Source organism: Gymnodraco acuticeps, unplaced genomic scaffold, assembly GCF_902827175.1.
Source record: "Gymnodraco acuticeps unplaced genomic scaffold, fGymAcu1.1, whole genome shotgun sequence".
Lineage (NCBI taxonomy): Eukaryota > Metazoa > Chordata > Actinopteri > Perciformes > Bathydraconidae > Gymnodraco > Gymnodraco acuticeps.
Genome location: NW_022990590.1, coordinates 809,699 through 828,769, shown reverse-complemented (window position 1 = coordinate 828,769; position 19,071 = coordinate 809,699). Strand labels below are relative to the sequence as shown.

Below are 19,071 nucleotides of genomic sequence, written 5' to 3'. Positions count from 1 at the left end.
TTTTATATATCTTAGCATATTCATACACACTGTTCATACTGCTCTCAGGCTGATATCTAGTGTATTCATACCCCTCACTGTTTATTCATCATTCAATTCATTCTATATTTTATTCTGTCTATTGTGTACATTACTTTTCACTTTATTGCTTGTTGCACCTGGCTAGAAGCTAAACTGCATTTTGTTGTCTCAGTACCTGTAATATGTGCAATACCAATGAAGTAGAATCTAATCTTGAGCAGGAACAAATGTATTTACTTAGTACATATCTGACATTAACGATTAAACACATGTGTGCATTCTTTATAAATGCAAACCGAGTCAAGCCGACTCCGGAGGTGGCAGTATGCACCTTAAAGTTGTTTGCAATCCGCCAAATAACCGAGAGAAGAAGAAGACGAAGCCGACTCCGAGCTGTCCGACTTCAGGCGAGCTTTTTGAGACCTCCCCCGGCTGAGATCGGCTATTCTCGTCTACTTTCGAGGCGAGCCGCAACGCGTCTCAAACAAGCCTACTATCCGGATGACTATTGCGTGTGGACGGAAGTTTTTTTGCGTTTGCGTTAATCCAATGCGTTTAGCCGTTTTCGTCCTCGTGTGGCCGGGGCATTAAAGCCCTGATCCAGAAGTGAAACAGGATATATGTTGCCCCTCACGTGTTCCATTATTTTGTTTCATTTTTATACATTTCAGTTCTTTTTTTCAAAGCTGTTTAAACTGCTAGGGGATTTCTAAATGTCTAATTCATTTAGTATGGCCCTTATCACTTTATTTTCGTTTTATTAAAAATGTTTAGAAGATAAAGATAAAAGGTATTTTTTCTTTGGTGTAGGCTACCCATACTGTACCTACCCCTCTGGATTGGGGCTTTATTGCAGCTTATTTATTTTCCGAGTTAGCTTAATAATGTTACGGTATTGTTAATGAGTGGGCCTTGTCTGCTTTCTGCATGTGCGTGGTCCGTATCATATATGTTTATTTTTCTGTTATTTATGCCTGAATGTTGAAAATCTGTTAAAATTCGTAGTTGCTCCCCTACTAAAATGCTAATGTGTTGGCAGTAAATCGTAGGTGCTACTGAAACTCTCTTGTTGTAAACTTAACAAGTCATACTACTGTTGTGTGTGTGTGAAGACTATCTTTGAAAGGCTGTTGGAGAACAGGAAGTCACGGATGCACTTTCAGTACTTTGAATGTAACACACCTGTACTCGCACTGGAGGGATAAAAAAGATGTATTGCTTACATTTAAAATGTTTGAATTGTACAATGCTGCTGAGAAACTTGAACATCTCCATGGCTGTAGACTGGTTTGTGGGCGATGAGGAGAAAGGAAAGTGCAAAGGGACATTTCTGGTATGTTTTTTTTGTTGAATCAATAATTCCACCTCTTGAGCAGCGACTGTTCCCTCTGACTGTAAAGTGGATTACATCTGAAACGTGGTGATTCGACAGCTAACGTTTAGTCCAGCTGATGCAACATGTGAAGGATGTAACTGTATTAATGTGAGATTGTGTTGATGTAAATATATATATTTAAACATATAACATATATTTTTCATTCTAAGGTTGTTGTGTGGTTCCCTGAATGTCCAAGTTTAAGCAATTTTAAAGTCTCTATTTCATCAGTTGGATTGGCTGAGGAGATTTTTACCAAAAGAACTAAGACATACGTATATAATATTTTTCTAACAGTCACACATAACCTTTGTGTCTAGATTTGTCACTGAAGATGTGCAAAAATGACTCAATAAAAAGTATTAAGCATCTCCTTGTTTGCTTCAATACAAGACACTAAACTACATTACATTACACTGTATGTATGAGCTCATATTCTGTTGTTCTCCTAAAGGATCTATGACTACATCTGGACATTTAAGCATTCAACAATGTAATGTTAGCATTGGCTGTACCTATATGTCATGATAAATTAACGGCCCAATCGATTGAACCAGCACTGGATCATGAAAATTGCAGAAATTGAAAATAAGGAGCTTTGGGATTTATTTACAAGTAATCAAACTCTTGGGTTGCTTTGAAGGGAATCTGGTGGCAGTTTAATTTGTCAGCACCAAACAGAATAATGGGCCACTGGCATCTAGGAAATGAAGATTGCAATTTTAGATACATTGCCTGACGGTAACTTTTGAACAGCTTTTTTCAAAAAGAAGCATAACTTTGAAAAACCCAACCTCAAGTGTAGCTTCCAGTGAGACAGGATCACAGGGAGTTACAAAATGACATATCTTATTATAAATAGTGTAGAAAAAGGATCAGTAACTGTAGTTTAAACTATAGTGCTCTCTGCTGTTGTTCAGTGGTAACTGCAAGAACATCCCAAAGGCTCAGTCTTATTAAGAGAAGTAATGAAACAATGCTTTCTCTGTGAGGTCTGTTGTGAGTCGTCACCTCTTGTGCAAGGGTCAAATGTGCTGCACTGTGCAATGTATCTGAATCTAAATGTACCACTAAATAGTTTAGTTACTTATATACCATATCACCTTGAAAATTATTTTAATATCAATCAGACAAAAGACATATTTGAAATATACAGCGCTGTTGTCTTGAAATTATAAATACCATCTCCCATAAGATTGCACTTTGATGCTGGAATCTGCTCATTACTAACATCTTCATCCATTTATCTTGTTTAAGGTCATATCCTCTCACAGGACTTAAAAGGGAGAAAAATAGTCTGTATAAACAATCAATAAACTTATTTTTATATCGTCTATTAAAATGTCAGAGTAGTTCCTTCATCCTGCAGAATCAATGCTTTTATCTGTAGATGAACAAAAGGTTTGGAACATTACAGCTTTCCTGTGAGAATGGGACCCTTTTTTTCAATGATCCCAAATAACTCCTTTGTGTTAATGTTTTCTTCTTAAGGCATGCAAGTTTTCCCCATTCCGATGTACTATTACTAAACCCTGACTTTCATGAGCTCTTAAATGTGTAAACCTGTTAAACATTATTCTCAGTTTAAAGTAAACCTATGTCCTCAACATACGCAGGTTGAGGATGTTGGCAAACGCAGGAAGTGACTTTTTCTGTTGACAAATGCACTAACAACCTGACAAACAGTGAATCTCAAATGTTTCACAGCTAACAGATTTGCACACAGGATGGCTGGAGCTGCTCACCTTGTCATAAGACTGCTGTTGTTTTCTTTAATCACGACAGGTAATTGAAACAATCTTATCTCGTGATAGTTTAACTATCTTATCTGGAATATCTAGGAGAAAAACTGACCCTCTTTATTTTTCTTTCACTAGGTGTAAATGGAGAAGACGGTCTGATTGCTGAACAGAATTATCAAAGTTCTTCTCCATGTGAGGAAGGTTTAGTCTGCTTTCCTGTCCGGCAGCTCAGCAGTCGCCAAACAAGTCATTACTTTGCTATTGTCAGTGATGGAGGGATCAAAACAGCTACATCAGAAGACTCAAAATGCACTCAGCAAATCACAGCGGAGGATGTTGGACTTCATCGCTGCCAACAATTGCCAGAGGTTTTTACACCTCTCAACAGTAAGTACTCTCAAGATTAAAGTGTTACTGATGTGTGGGTTGATATGGTATACTTCACATGATAATGAGAAGGCTGTGAGATGAACAAACAGTAAATACATTTTTCAACCCCCTCAGCCATCCCAGAGTTAATCCTCATGCCTGGCAAAACAGTGTTGCTGCGGTGCATTTACTTCACCTACATAGAGCAGTGGCATTGCTATACACATCAACGCAAGGTCAGACTGACATGGGTGGATGAATCCGGCGCTGAGATACAAGAGGACTCAGAACAACCAATAAAAAGGGAGTCTTCTTGTGATATAACTCTGACTGTCACCCTTCAAAGTCCTGGAAACAAGAAGTTTAGATGCATAGCGTTTGTGGATGGACAGGCCCAGACTTCAGTGGAGTTGGGGGTCCGAGTCCCAGGTCAGTATGATTTATCGTGATCAGTAGACCACTAGGTGTTGAATGCAAATTATTAATAATAACAAATGTTTTTTTCTTTGTAGCTCCTAAAGGGAGGGGAAGAGGTCTCTTCATAGACCTAGAACCTGAAAATCAAGGTACAGTAATAATCTTTAATTACAATATATACAAATTTGCTTTTTTGTAAAACATACATAAATAAATAAATAAAGCTCAATAACTCAAAAACATTCCTGAAAATGTGAACTATTAATCCTGACAAGAGAACTAAAAGACACTACATGGTTTTTGTATGATATTGAGTTTTAAAAATACAAATCGACTGTTTGCAGTTAATTTCAAATTAAATATTAAATGGGTGTTTTTTGGATACACACTTATTCGCTTACTTGCCAAGAGAAAGTTGTTACCACTCTCATAAATATGATTTTCTACGAGAAAGTTAGCTTAGTTTAGCATAAAAAGCCTAACCTCGGGATAATTACAAGACTCCAGAAACTCACTGCACGCAAGCACTCACCTTCACACATAGTTTTAAGAATGAGTAATGACATATTCCATTTCAGTTGTTGAGCTTTAGAGGGACTGGTAGGTTATTTGACCAAACGAAGCTGTTTCCTGTCTTACAAGGTTAGCTAAGCTAACTGCCTGTTAGCTTTAGCTTTATATTAAGAGCACTGTCGTGAAAATGGTATCAATTTCAAAATAATTCTCAAACTCTTCCTTTAAGGTTAGATGAGTTTTGTGTACTAGTTTCAGCCATACAACACATTATTTGAATTGTGAAATGAGTAATTTTCATTTTCAGGTGGCAACCAGAACACAATCGGTTTGGCTGTTGGAGTGGTGGGATGTGCGGTTTTGACAGCACTTGTTTCATTGTTTGTTGTGAACAGAAGAAGAACAAGTAAGTTCCCCTAAACTTCCTCAACCTATGGAAATAGTATTTTGAAAGCGCTGTCAGCGGAACATTTTGTCACATGCCTTAGCACAGACTAGTAGGCTACGTACATACATACACAATCACTTTCAAACACAGATCCCTTGCACAACTGTTCTTTGAGGTCATTGAGGCAATTACTTTACGTACATTGGCTTCAAATATGCTTTAAATTCTGTTTTCATTGTTCCAAACATGAAGGTAATTAAAACTATGCTTGAGAAATATACACCTGTCTGTACATCACTGAACATGTATTGTGGTAGTTTGAACACAATTGAACCAAAACATGATTCTGTGCATCTTTATTTTAGTGGGACGGCAGGTGGATGAGTCCTGTTACACAATCAGTGCAAACAATGTAAGTTAATTATCTTTCAAGAACATACAGAGCAATATTTTGTGATTTGTGTTCCTTATTAGTGTTTCTTTGTGTGTCTTTAGGTCGTGAACGCAGACGACGTGATCTACGCTGACATTATTCTTCCTGTTAGCCCAGAGAGATTGCAGGTCCATGATTGCGATTCCACTGTGTACGCCTGTGTCCGATACAAATAGTCTGCTTACCAAACGGCAAAGTGCCGTGCATTTTTTTTTTACTGAGCTCTGTGCTATTGCCATGTGTTTTTATACTGTGCTTTACTCCAGTTGTTGTTAATGGTGTTTTTTATTGGATTTTATTGCAAAGCATGTGTTCGGATCTTTAATAAATCAAAAGATGACACACTATATACTGTAAGTCTGCAGTTATTATAGAACAACACCTTAGAGTAGTTTGAGAGAGAAGAATATGTATGTGTAAGTATTTTTTAAGATATGTGTTCACCTTTGAGTCTGGTCATATTATTTTTCCTGCATTGTTTGACCATATAATATATAGGTCACGAACACAATGAAATAAATATCTTCACATCCCCTTTGCATTTATTGAGCTAGCAGTAACTTTTCATAAATCTTATTTGGAGTCTTAGAAAAGCTGGTTACTGAGGTTGAATACAGCAATATAAGCCACATTACTATAAATGGACTTCCATTAGATCAGATTTCCCTTAGAGAGCTGTTTATTTATTGGTGTCAAAACCAGGTAGAGGAACTTACAAGAGGTATCCCATACCCAGCCCAGTGCAGCACTTCATTTTGGACACAAAACTGCTATTTTGCCTGTACAAACAAACTAAATTACATATGGCGTAGAGCTGGAGTCAGTCTTAAACTCTTTCTACTTTCCCCTGCCAGTACACACACAGTCCTGTCTGCACACAAACACACAAACAAACACACACACACACACACACACACACACACACACACACACACACACACACACACACACACACACACACACACACACACACACACACACACACACACACACACACACACACACACACACACACACACACACACGAAGACACACAGCCACAGCAGGTGAGAGACTGCCGGAGCCGGTCCCAGTGTTGACCTATTTGCATTTTAAATGCTTGCAGCCAGCCCACTACTGTGTTCACAGTGCAGTGCAGCACAGCTAATCTACACACCTAAGGTGTGTGATTGGATACAGCAAAGGGTCTGAGGGGGTTACAGAGATGGTGAAGCCACAAACATTGAGAAGAAAGGGGGGAGATAAATACAGTGGAGGGCTTGTACCAGGATAGGAATGGAGGTTAGTTTCTGAATGTGTTCATTTTCCGGATTTCATCCTTCAAAAAAAGGCCATAAAGTATGAAAATGCAGGCTGCCTTTTTCTGATTTTAGTTTGGGACGTTATGAATAGACGATGAAGGCAAAGCTCAACAGACTGAGATTTAAAATGCTTGAAAGCGTATACAAATGCATCAAATGTGCCACTCATACGCATACTTTTTTTTTACAATCATGAGACTAGTGTATTTCAGATATAAAGCACTTTTACGAGGACACTGTGATACAGCTATGTTTAAGCATCTCTATTAATAACAAACTGTGAAAAAGCCTCTGCTACTGGTATGTCTTCTTAATGCAAGCTACAAAGAAATCACCGGCCTTTTTAAAAAGAAAAAGGGAGCTGTACAGATGGTTTCAGTGTGACCTCTATACCTCTCCGCTTCTTTGATGCAATGTTCACACACTTTCTTTGACCTCTTACAAAAATCTTCCTTTCAACATTTTCAGTATGTTAAATGTAACAGTGATATCGCTGCTTGTATTTCAACAGTCTACAAAAAAATACCACGTCAAAGACAACAAATGAGAGGAAGCTCTTTATCAACCAGGAAAGGAGTTTTGATTCACACACATTATCATACCATTTAACATGTGGGTGTCTATGCATTATCTCAGCTTACAATGTCAGAAATACAAATCAAAGTGTTGAAATTGTGCCTGTTCTTTTGTAACCCCTCAACCCCCTCCACACACACTCACACATTGTCCAAATAGCTGATAAGCTTCAGGTCAAAGTCTTGAACCCCAGTGAACTCAGGCACCAGCTTGTCTGCCAAGTGCTTGGAGTGGACAGATCAGTGGGGGTCAAATGCTGCAGTCCCCTGGTGTGTGTGTGTGTGTGTGTGTGTGTGTGTGTGTATGTGTGTGTGTGTGTGTGTGTGTGTGTGTGTGTGTGTGTGTGTGTCTACAGTAGGGACACTGGGGGTGGGGACAGTCTCTGGGGATTGTTGTGTGTGTGTGTGGAACAAAAGGCCTTGATTACTGAAATCCTGCAAAAGGCAGGAGAGGAGGTGTTAAAAAGTGATACAGTGGAGAAACAAGCATCAGACATGGAGCCCTCCTCTCCTTTAATAAAGCTCATGTCCACACCCTGTCTGCACATATCCACTCCAATCCACAAACTGACCCTTTCAAACAGTCTCTGGAGTGAATACGTAGGAATAAAGACACATAGTGTAAAATAAAGGCGCAAGTTAATTAAGACAAAATGACTGTTCAATATCATAACATGAAGGATTTGTAGGCTTACAAGTAAGCATCCATTGTGTTTGTTAATCCACATTTGTACATACTTATTAGGCAAAAAGGTCCCTGATAGTTTTCTTTTCAAATAACCTTGAAACTGAACTGTTGACATTTGTAGTTGGCTTTGACAAAGGAAAAGCATAAAGGTATTGTTAAAGCTTAACATTACCGATACCTGTTTACTTACAATGCAGCCTCTGTGTTCTGATGGCTCCTGACACATTGGCTTTTGTTAACACTTCACATTGAAATTGACCCTGGCTGCAGTCTACTTGGGGAGGGGGAGGGACTGAAGGAGGTGTCTATAGACGCAGAGACAAAAAAGAGAATAGACGATTAACAATTTCCTGAAGGGAGGTGCTGCTTATCACTCCCAAAATCTCCAGTGCTCACGGGAGGACAGGACACTGAGGCAGCACGCACACAATGGAATAAACTCCCAGAGAGAGATCAACAGTATCAGCTGTGAAACCCTCCGTGACTTAATTTAAGTCTCCTTTTTTTGTTGTTACAATCTCTGGACGCTCAGGTAGGAATACAATTGTTTGCAATATTGTTTTACGTTACGAATAATGAGAAGTAAATGTTTTTTTTAAATCAACATGCATGTTTTATGTTCTGTTTAATGGTTGCTAACTTGGTAACTTTACCTGAGCGTAAATATCGAAGTTTTAGTTGAGTATGGGTAAAGGCTAATAAATTGCGTAAAACAACGCAATAATTGCGTTGTTTTACGCAATTTATTAGCTTGTTTGTGTCTGTTTTGTGTGTTTGGTGCAGTTTAAAGTAGGCCTTGTGACAATGATTTTGGAGTGGAACTGATTTAGTTTAGTTTCAAATAACACAATAATTCATGATAAAAACAGACTTTAACTAAAATGACACGTCTTTTTAATTAAATGTTATTTGTTGAGGCCTAACCAAACGTTTACGAAGAGACTTCTTAACTGTATGTGAATTATTCGTGTGAAATAAGGAGAACAAATCAGATGTGTTTATTTTTACCAAAATAAGACACAACTGTCCCAGAACCCTGATTAAGCTGCAGCTGTTGTTTGAATTTGGATAGATTTACATAATCGTTTCTACATTTTTAATTATGCACTCATTTCCTAAGCCTATTCTCGATTTTTTCAAATTACTTCATTTCTACTCAGTAGCTCCCTCTTCTCCTCCATTGTCCTGTACTTTCCTATCTCCTGCTCACATCAGATCCCCAGCTATGATTCAGAGGAAGGAGGTTGTGTTTTCTATTCTGGGGGAGCTGCAGGAGGCCACAGAGAGCTCCGGCCTGGATGCTCTGACCAGAGTGGCCCTGGAGGTGGACCAGGTCCTCGCTCCCTTCCTGCTCCCCGAGGCACCCTGTCAGGATTTCCCTGAGTGGGCAGGCGTGGATTACACATCTCAAGGCCTGTACCCAGCCGATGCTCCCATGGGCCTCCTGCCTCTCAACTGCAAAGGAGAGGGCAACCTGCTATTTGATGCTGTTAGCATGCTGTTAGTGGGCCACACTGGATTTAGCTTGGAGCTGCAGGTGAGCAGTGGTGGTTAATAATCTGTAAATAATAATGATTCATTTCAAGCTGTCAAACATGTTTAACATCATCAAACTATATAATCACAACAGTTGTATTCAGTCATGTTTGTTTTTAACACGCACTTTTTTGTCAAAACACTTTTTCCAAAAGGGTTAATTTGCTTGTAAGTATTGGAAATGTGTCTAAATTGTACAGCAAGATTTGTGCCACGGATGATTGATATAGTTGTTGCTGTTATGAAACATGGCCATTCAATTATATATGTCAAGACTTCTTTTACTCTGTAGACATGCGGAAAAACCACAAAAAATGCATTTACGGAAGCCCCAGACTGTTTTTACATGCACGCTAAATATTGTTGTATTGTTGTCCCCCACAGGTACGAACAGTGTTGGAAATGGTGCTGTGGAAGAGATACTACCTGTCTGGAATGGTTGATTCAAAAGTGATGCTGCAGGCTGTTCGCTTTGGCCTCTGCGCTGAAGAGTCTGAGGACATGCTTAACCTGCCTGCAACTGTCTTGGAGGCCATTTTTGATGCAGATGTCAAAGCTTCCTGCTTCCCCGGTTCCTACGCCAACATGTGGCACGTGTACGCCCTGTCCTCAGTCCTGCAGTTTAAAATCTACTCGATCTACCCCATGTTCAACCTTAAGATTCGACCCTATTTCAACCGCCTCATTCGCCCAAGGATCTGGTCTAAAAATTGTGAGCCAGCAACCCTCCACATCATGTGGTCTGGCGAGATGCAGCCTGACTCAGGTTTCAAGCCTAACCACTTTGTGGCACTAGTCCAGACATGTGACCTCACATTTGGATGTCCTGACAGTGAGAAGAGTGTCTCGCCTAACAAGAGCGAGGAGCTCCTGAACCAGGACTTGCAGCTTTCTTACCCGGGTCTGAAGGACAAGTATAACATCACCAAGAGGACCTTCTACCGCTGGAAGAGGCAAACGCAGGAGCACTGCAAAAAGTCAGCAGCCAGGTACGAGGCAAAATATTTCCTGCAAGCCTGCTACTTGGAAGGCAGGCTCATTCCTCTGCACCAGTTTAAAGAGTTTTTCCCTGAAATCTCCAGGTCGTCGTACTACAACTGGAAGCACGAGCTGCTGAAATCCGGAGGAAACTTCTCCACAACGTCATCGAATGGAGAGATTAGTCCTGGAGAAAACACAGAGCAAGAAGCCTGGTCTTCGCCTGAAGCGAAGCATGATGAGCTGGACCACCAAGACAGCCTGGCCAATATGTTTGGCCTCGGCCTGAGCAAACTGGATGTGGAGCGGGCCCAGAATGTAGCACACATGCAGGAAGCAAAGCGCTGTCTGCAAAATTGCATTGCCATGAATGCCTCCCTCCCCTTCAGGATCTTCAAGAATCATTTCCCCGGGATCTCCAGATCAACTTACTACAACTGGAGGAGAGAAGCCTTGATGTTCAACAGAGGTTACAAAGGAAGCACGGGTAGCAGTGAGGAAAGCTCCGATGCTGACAAAAGTCCAAAAAGTCTGTTGCAGGTTCTGCCTAACCTCAACCAAGCTTTCGTTCCCAGAATGAGAATCAGCAGGCGGAAACACAGGAGTTTCAGGCTAGCATACATGAGTAAAAAACAGCTAAGAGATGCTGCAAAGCTGCATGTCCAGAAGTCCAGATGTTCCCTGACAAAGTTCAAGCTCAAGTTCCCATCCATGTCCCCTTGCTTCTACTGGCTCTGGCGTAACAGTCAGACGGGCAAGAAGAAGATCGTCATGCAGAACGATAAGGTCGACATCCCCGTGATCATCGAGAACACGGTACCAGAAAAACAAATCCTGGAGATAAAAATAGATAAAAATGTGTTCCCATTTGTCGAGAGTCCTACATATCTAGAAAGAAACCCCATACCCTCCTTCCATGCCCCACATTCACAGCACATCTTTCACAGCAAGGCCCCCGTGGACGAGCAGATGTTTGCGATGGATGTTGTGGCTCTGGCCAACTTCAAGGCCAAGGCTAAGCTGTTCTTGCAGCAACGCTTCGAGGAGAAATCATTCCCCTCCTTTAAAGAGTTCAGGTCTTACTTCCCCTTCACTCCACGCTCAACATATTACATGTGGAAGCGAGCTTTGCATCACGGGGTGTCGCTGGTTCAAGGGCAACCATTTGTGCAATTAAAATGATCTTACAGAAGCATCATGAAGAGCTCTGTTAAAGAACTTCTTGGCCCAGGAAATGTCACATGCAACACTGTGCATTTCACTGTAAACAAACCACCTACCGGTGTTGTTCATCGTTCCATGTTCTCAAATAATGTTAAGCACACTGATTTAGCATTTAAATGCATTGTGTCCTTCCTGTGCCCCACCAACACGGCTCATTCCTCCCTCGTGGACATTTGCACGTGTGTGAAAAGAAACTGAGTCGTGGGTCAGTTTAAACCCTGCATGACGCCCTCCAGGCAAAAGGCAGTTCAAAGCTGTTGTTTAGTGGATTTCGTTTGAAGCCATTTTTCTTTTATTCCTTGCTAAGCATTGTACTCAGGGTCCTATTTTTCTATTTTCATTGTGGTGACATTGTTAATGCTTAAATGTATGATTTGTTTAGCTGATGCCTTTGCTATTGATCTGGGAGATTTCTGGTTGTTTAATTTTGTTTTCTCTCAGTCAGCTTTTGTTATACAAGATGAGTTGTCTCATATCTCTGGAAACAGGATTCCAGTGTTTTTATTTTCTTTACTCAATTATTGCATGTATTCACACATTTTTGCACCAAAGTTTAAGGTGGTTGTCTCCAAATGAATGTTTGGTTCTGTTGAAGAGCATTATATAAACTACGGGTTTTGCCACTCTCACACTGTATTTGCACTGCAATTGTTCCCATCACAGTATTGAATGTATTTCCTAAGCATCATGCACCTTCGGTTTTATTTAGAAATTCTATTTTTGGAAAGATGTTTACATGTTTTGTTTTTTTTACTTGAATGCTGAATATAAATGAAGATGTTTTATTGTTTGTACTATCCTTCATTCCAAAACGACCTGTTTCCTTTTTAATATTGGGGAATATGTTTGTTTACAGGTCTTACATCCAGTCTCCACACAGACAAACACACTTTTGACCACCATATATAATAGATTACAGGTTCTTATTATTTTTACCTTTTTGTATTTATTTCCCTCAATTACATCTCCGAAGTTGGTACTTGCAGCCTTCATCATATTCATTCAGTGGTTAAAGAAATATATGCTGTTCAATTGTATAACAATAAACCATCGACAAGCATCATCCCTTTGCTTCAGTCCTGCTTGAAATGTTCTCATTATGTGGTATTTAATGCCGTTTTCTCATGGCAGCTCATTAACACAGGCCATGTCTGACAAATTGTTAAGGCCAGCATTTGTTTTTAAACATTTTAAAACACATTTTTAATTTTCCCAAGTCAATTGGTTTTCCTTCCAAGTCAGCAAGCCCTTCTAATCTCATGCCTCAGCGACTGCATCTTGATTTGATTCTCTGGCTGAGATAAATTGGGCAGTTTAACTCATTGAACAGAAGTCAGCAGTATATGATCATAGTTTATGACCCAAAGGACACACCTGACCTTGCCAAGTGAATTAATGTGTACATGTGTGCTGTACAAAAGATAAAGAACAATATTAGTGTAACCACATCCGAATGGGCAAAAAGGGAGGTCAAACCGAGCCAGCATGTTAAGAATAGAAATCAGCTTTTTGACTTGTGTTTTTTCTCACTGCCTTTTCTCCATTTAGCCATTGTGTTCATGCTAATGAAGGTAATGGTCCAGAGTAGTTGGGATGGAGCAAAGGGGGAAGGGGTTAATTGTATTCATGGAGATTTAGGTGTTTGAGATAAGGCCAAGCACATCCAAGAGTTTATGGGGGAGGGCAAGAAGTGTAGGGAGAAGTAAGGGGGTGTATCGTGATACCACTGACTGCACCACTTACTGTGTCTGTAGACATTTCGAGTGGCTTATGTTTATTCAGGGTCGGATCCATTCAAACCAAAGCAGGGGATTAGCCACAGAGTTTCAGTGTGTTACCTATATGACCCATTTGTGTGAGGTTACACCCCAAAATGACAAAAACAGACTAATATGTTGTACAATTATTTTGTTACGTCACAAAAGCCTCATCCCAATACCCCTCATCGACTCCTCCTTTCCCTCACTCGCTTCCCTTCCTTGCGTCTTAGCTCCGCCTCCGTAAGATGAGAGCGAGAGACACAAGGAGGTGACGTGAGGACAGAGGAGTCCTCAGGTATTAATTGGGATGTCCTCGTTCACTCAAACGTCACCTTTAAACGACGTCTGTTAATGATGACATGTGCACAGCTGTATCCCCTCTCATCGGGCTTAACTGAATAACCCTTCAGAACCGGCCCATTTGTTGTTAAATATTTATTTAAATTAATGAATATTTCTCTTGTTAGTCAAGGTATTCAATGTATGATGGTTGGTCCTGCTTTTGTGTTCCGTTTTGGTGTAAAATGTAGCCTACATTTAAATAAAATATAATTATAGTAATGTGAAAGCCTTCTAGAAATGAATTGCACATAATAATTCCCACGGAGCTGTGAGCACTTATACATTTATGTGACGCTTTTCCACTCATCTTCCAGTTGTCGATTTTCCTCTGTTGAAATCGAGCTGTGAAGGTGGGGGCGGGGCTTTTATACGCGAGTAGTGAAAGCACTTCCGCGTAGTCTGCTCGCGTGTATCCTCCCTTTCGTCTCCTCCCTTTCGTCTCCTCCCGCACCCCTCCTCCCTCACCCCTCCTTGACTCCTCCGTGTGCATTTCAGCTATTGGGACGTCCTTCAAAATGGCGTGTCTTGATCGATTTCCGGGTCAAGTCCCGGAGGAGGGGAAGAGAGGAGTCGAGGGGGGGTATTGGGATGAGGCTACAGTGTTCATGATCTCACATCTCCAACAGCACTTGAAAGCAACATAATGTATCTTCGAAGCAGCCAGTAGCCTACGGAGGTACTGTGACATTTGCTGGAGCTTGTTGCTGGTAACACGTTCTCAAATTACCTTTAAAATTGCCCCAAACCATGTATGTAAATGTTATACAAACTTCAAGAAGTTGAGAGGTAAGTGTTAATGTTACACGTTTGTTTGCTTTAATATAACGTAGTTGTTTTTGACCACCGCCATGAGGTTACGTGATAGGCCACCGCAGCGTGATGTCAAGCGTTGTTGACACGTCGGTGGTTTCTTCAAAATTAGATTCTGGTAACTTTTAACCGAAAACTGCGAGTAGCATGAAACTGCGAGTAGCATGAAACTGCAGCGTCGGAGACTGCAGTTTCAGGACCGCAGTCCTGGGACCGCACTCCTAGGACCCTAGTTTTCGTGACACTGCCACCTAGCGAGTAGGAGACATGAATTTGAACAACAACGCACAGAGTGTGTCCAATTATTATTGGAGACTGGAACACGGATATGCAACGTAAAGACACGTCCGTCTTCAAGTCCTTCAGTAGGATTTGTGATCTGCACGGCTTCAGCCAGCTAATCACCCAACCCACCCGGGTATGTGAAACAACACAAACTACCATTGATCTCATTCTGACCTCTGACAGGTCCAGGATCTCCAGTAAAGGGGTTATAGCATGCGGTTTAAGTGATCATTATATGATATTCTGTACCCGCAAAAAGCTAAAACAAAGGGCCGGCTGTCACAAAACAGTCATATCTAGAGACCTCAAAAACTACTCTAGCGAGGCCTTTAACCTAGAACTGGAGAGCCTGGACTGGTCAGATGAGCTCAGTGGTACACAAGTTGAAGAAACATGGCTTGGTTTCAAAAACAAATTCTCTGCAATACTCAATGATTTGGCCCCCCCTAAGAACAACCAGGGTAAAAAATCGCGCTGAGCCGTGGATGCACTCCGGCATACTGACCGCCATGAAAACCAGAGACAAAAAATGCTCTGAGTTTCATAAAAGTCAGTCAATGCTTTCCAAAAGCACGAGCAGTGAACTCCAGGCCCACGTGACTGAACTAAAAATGGAAAGAAACAGACTAAGAAATGACGTAAGCTCCATGATCAAAACTGCCAAAAAGAATTTCATCAATGTCAAAACTGAGGAAAACAAAAATAAACCCCGTGAACTTTGGAAATGACTCAATAACCAGCTTGGCTGCAGTAAAAAACTGAAAACGAGATTTTCTAACTTAAACATAAAGACAGATAACAGGCTCATCACAGACAAACTGGATGTGGCCAAGTACTTGAACATTTTTTTCACAAACATAGCCACAACTCTTGTAAATAAATTACCCTCCCACTCAGGGCTTTTTGGAGTAGATCACATCATGACCTACTACAAAAACCTAGGGGTACGCAAAGATGATTTCAGTCTAGCAAGGGTAACAACAGCAGAGGTACTCATTAAACTGAGCGCCCTCCAACCTAACAAGGCCACTGGCCACGACAATATCCCCTCCAAATTCCTCAGAGACACAGCAACCGCCATCTCACCTGTCATAGCTCACATAATTAACCTCTCCATAAAACAGGGAAAAGTACCCAAAGACTTCAAAATTGCAAGAGTAACCCCCCTGCACAAAAAGGGCAGCAAATTGGACCCAGGCAACTACCGCCCTGTTTCTATACTTACCTCCATCTCGAAAGTCATGGAAAAAATAGTATATGAACAGGTCGAAAAGTACCTCGCGGAAAATAAACTAATCTATGAATTTCAATCTGGCTTTAGAACATCCCACTCCACTGACACATGCCTTCTTTATTTGAGCGACCACATCAAACAAGAGGTGGACGAGGGCAAGTACTGCGGCATGGTGATGCTGGACCTACAAAAGGCTTTCGACACCGTCAATCACCCCATTCTGATTGACAAGCTAAATGCAATTGGTTTTGATAAACTATCGGTGAGCTGGATGCAATCCTACCTGGAGGGGAGAGAACAGATGGTGGAGGTAAACGGTACTCTGTCCCCCCCCTCCCAGTGAGCTGTGGTGTTCCACAAGGAAGCATATTAGGTCCGTTACTGTTCCTAATTTATGTAAATGACATGTCATCAGCATGTGACTGCAACTTGTTCCTGTTCGCGGACGACTCAGCCCTGCTGGTCTCTGGCAGGAACAGGTTGCAAGTTGAAAAAACCCTCAGCTCCGAGCTCGGCAGAATCTGCACCTGGCTCGCTGATAATAAATTATCATTACACCTGGGTAAAACAGAGTCCATTCTCTTCGGTTCGAAACATAATCTCAGCAAATCCGACGACTTCTCAGTTGCAGTGGGCGACATTATTGTCACAAGTAAGAAGGAAATTACATACCTAGGATCTATTCTTGAGGCAAACCTCTCCTGTGACAAAATGGCATCCAATGTAATAAAAAAAGTCAATCAAAGAACTAGATTCCTATACCGGATCTCCTCTCTGGTAAACAAAAACACCCTGAAAACTCTGGCAGGAGCACTCATTCAAGGGTACTATGACTATGCTTGCACGTCATGGTACCATAGCACCTCCAAGGCGCTCAAAATAAAACTTCAAACATCGCAAAATAAACTGGTCAGACTACTGTTTGACCTTTCATCTAGAACCCACCTCACCTCTGCCCACTTTGACAACCTAGGATGGCTTAGAGTAGACGACAGAGTACAGCTACTTGCAATGGGCCTGGTCGACAAGATCCACTACACCTCTATGGTACCCATGTACATGTCAAAATTCTTCCCAAAGGTCAAGGAATACCATGATCATAACACCAGAGGGAGCTCCACAAATCATGTGAAACCCAGATTTGGCACAAAAAAGGGGGAATACACGTTTCGCAATTATGCCACATCAAGGTGGAACGCTCTTCCCACAACTGTAAAGGAAAGTAAAACTATACTTACCTTCAAAACCTCTCTTAAAGAGCACCTTCGGGGGAGAGCATTGCAAAACTGGCCCCGGTAATGGTACAAATCTCAACCTGTCGTGACAGCTTCCCCCCCCCATCTATGTATATACTCGCATTTTAGACTCTGTTACTAACTGTATATCTGTAGACTTGGTATGTCTTAAATGTCCGGTTAGGATGTATTAGAACGAAATCCAAAAGGAAAATTGTAAATAAGCAATCTGTATGTAAAAAACCACCAGTATGTAAATTGTAAATAAGCCATCTGTATGTCAAATATGTCTTATATGATGAATTGGAAATGGGGGACCCTGATGTAAACAAGACGAAAGTCTTTCTCTGGTCTGCATCCCCTTAATAATTGTATGTTTTGAGCTGTACTGTACTGTACCCAATATACAAGCTGTTAATACACTTTTCAATCAATCAATCAATCAATCAATCAGTGTGAGTAATGTGAAGTGCTTTTAAAGTTTTATTTGTTTAACATTAAAGGTGGGGTATGACATTTTGGAGAAAACAGCTCGAGTGCGCTAGAATTTGAAAATACACAACCGGAAAAAATCTGCCACTTCCTTACAGAGGCCCTCCTCCAACACACAGGAAGGCGCACATGACCAATGAGGGCAAGAGATAAGTTTGCACAGATGGAAGGCTGACAGGCAGGTAGGCCATCCAGTTATTTTAGCCGGGCCGGCTAAAATGATTGGTCGTGCTCACAAGGTTAACAGATTTACAGAAGGATCAATAAGGTGTAGAACTAACATGAGTACGTAGTATTTGGTATAGATTTACATCATTTTACTAAAGGTAATATGTATGTTGTTCCACTTGAATTAACTTGAATGTCAGACAATTTACTTTCTAAACTTAAACATTTAATTTCATAGCCTCATGTGATCAGTGTCTTCTAATCTCGACCTTGGCCTTAGCAAATGTTTGATAAGTATTCTCTCCTGTTTGCCATCTCCATCTTCATTACTGAATGATAGGAGGACATCTCAGTGGCGCAGAGCTACTCTACTCTGTTTATCTCAAAAATAGCATGAAAATAATGAGGGCTGGCAGGTGGGAGCGGAAGTCTTCAAGGATTAGCATACTGCAGTTGCTTCAGAAAGACAGAGCGATAAAGCAGAGAGACATCTCAAGGATGCTGCATTTTCTCAGTAAACAAAACAGACCTGTGGGACGCTTTAAGTGTGCGGTTGGCTGCCAATTAGCCTCAGAAAGGGGCAATGGCATGAACTCCGAAGAACTCAAACATTTGACCTTAGTCTTGGTAAAGTAAGGAGGAGAGAAATAAAAATGCAAAGCAATTTTAGACTGAAATATTTGTGAACATGTTCATATCTATTCATGCACTTGCACCCTAAACTCCTCTCACCAAATTGAGAAGAAAATCATGACCATTCATGACAAGAAATGTTGCAATCTTTCATGTGTTTTAGAACAATGTACAATGTCCCTTGTTTTTTATGCTGTATCCAAGCATAGAGACCGTTTGTCCACTAGATGACAGTGGTTTGCTTCATAAGACAGTTTCCATGGCAAGTCTTGATACACACACTTTAGTTTAGACAGGAAATCAATGTGTTATTGCAAGACTCAGGCTGTGCAGTGCAGATTTCTCTGGTGATAACTACATTCATAAACATAATCCAACATCGCAGCCAGTAATGCATAAACCAGATAACGTCTGGGGAATCAAATTGTTTAATGACGGATTAAAGGGTACAGACAAAACAACAAGTAAAGAAGAGACATGATATCTAGTAAGGGATTAATTAAATCCAGAACCATCCAAACTGTTTCCCTTTATTTAGATTTGGTAAGTTTA

At 40.8% G+C, this 19,071-nt stretch overlaps 2 protein-coding genes across 7 annotated transcripts; both read left to right on the top strand.

Moving 5' to 3' along the window:
• Window positions 1-3,056: 3,056 nt before the first annotated feature.
• LOC117554265 lies at window positions 3,057-5,605 on the top strand. The gene is made up of 7 exons (XM_034228615.1): window positions 3,057-3,181; window positions 3,274-3,525; window positions 3,643-3,936; window positions 4,020-4,073; window positions 4,745-4,843; window positions 5,191-5,237; window positions 5,321-5,605. Exons 1-7 carry the CDS (start codon window positions 3,124-3,126, stop codon window positions 5,432-5,434), a joined length of 918 nt encoding a protein of 305 aa, XP_034084506.1. The 5' UTR covers window positions 3,057-3,123; the 3' UTR covers window positions 5,435-5,605.
• A 2,537-nt stretch (window positions 5,606-8,142) lies between these two features.
• vrtn (vertebrae development associated) lies at window positions 8,143-12,625 on the top strand. Of its 6 annotated transcripts, none has more exons than XM_034228603.1 (3): window positions 8,143-8,354; window positions 8,986-9,359; window positions 9,743-12,625. In XM_034228603.1, exons 2-3 carry the CDS (start codon window positions 9,048-9,050, stop codon window positions 11,516-11,518), a joined length of 2,088 nt encoding a protein of 695 aa, XP_034084494.1. In that variant the 5' UTR covers window positions 8,143-8,354; window positions 8,986-9,047; the 3' UTR covers window positions 11,519-12,625. The 6 variants fall into 6 exon arrangements, with proteins under 6 accessions (XP_034084494.1, XP_034084493.1, XP_034084492.1 ...); XM_034228602.1 differs by having other exon boundaries at window positions 8,983-9,359; XM_034228601.1 differs by having other exon boundaries at window positions 8,144-8,354; window positions 9,038-9,359.
• Window positions 12,626-19,071: the final 6,446 nt, after the last annotated feature.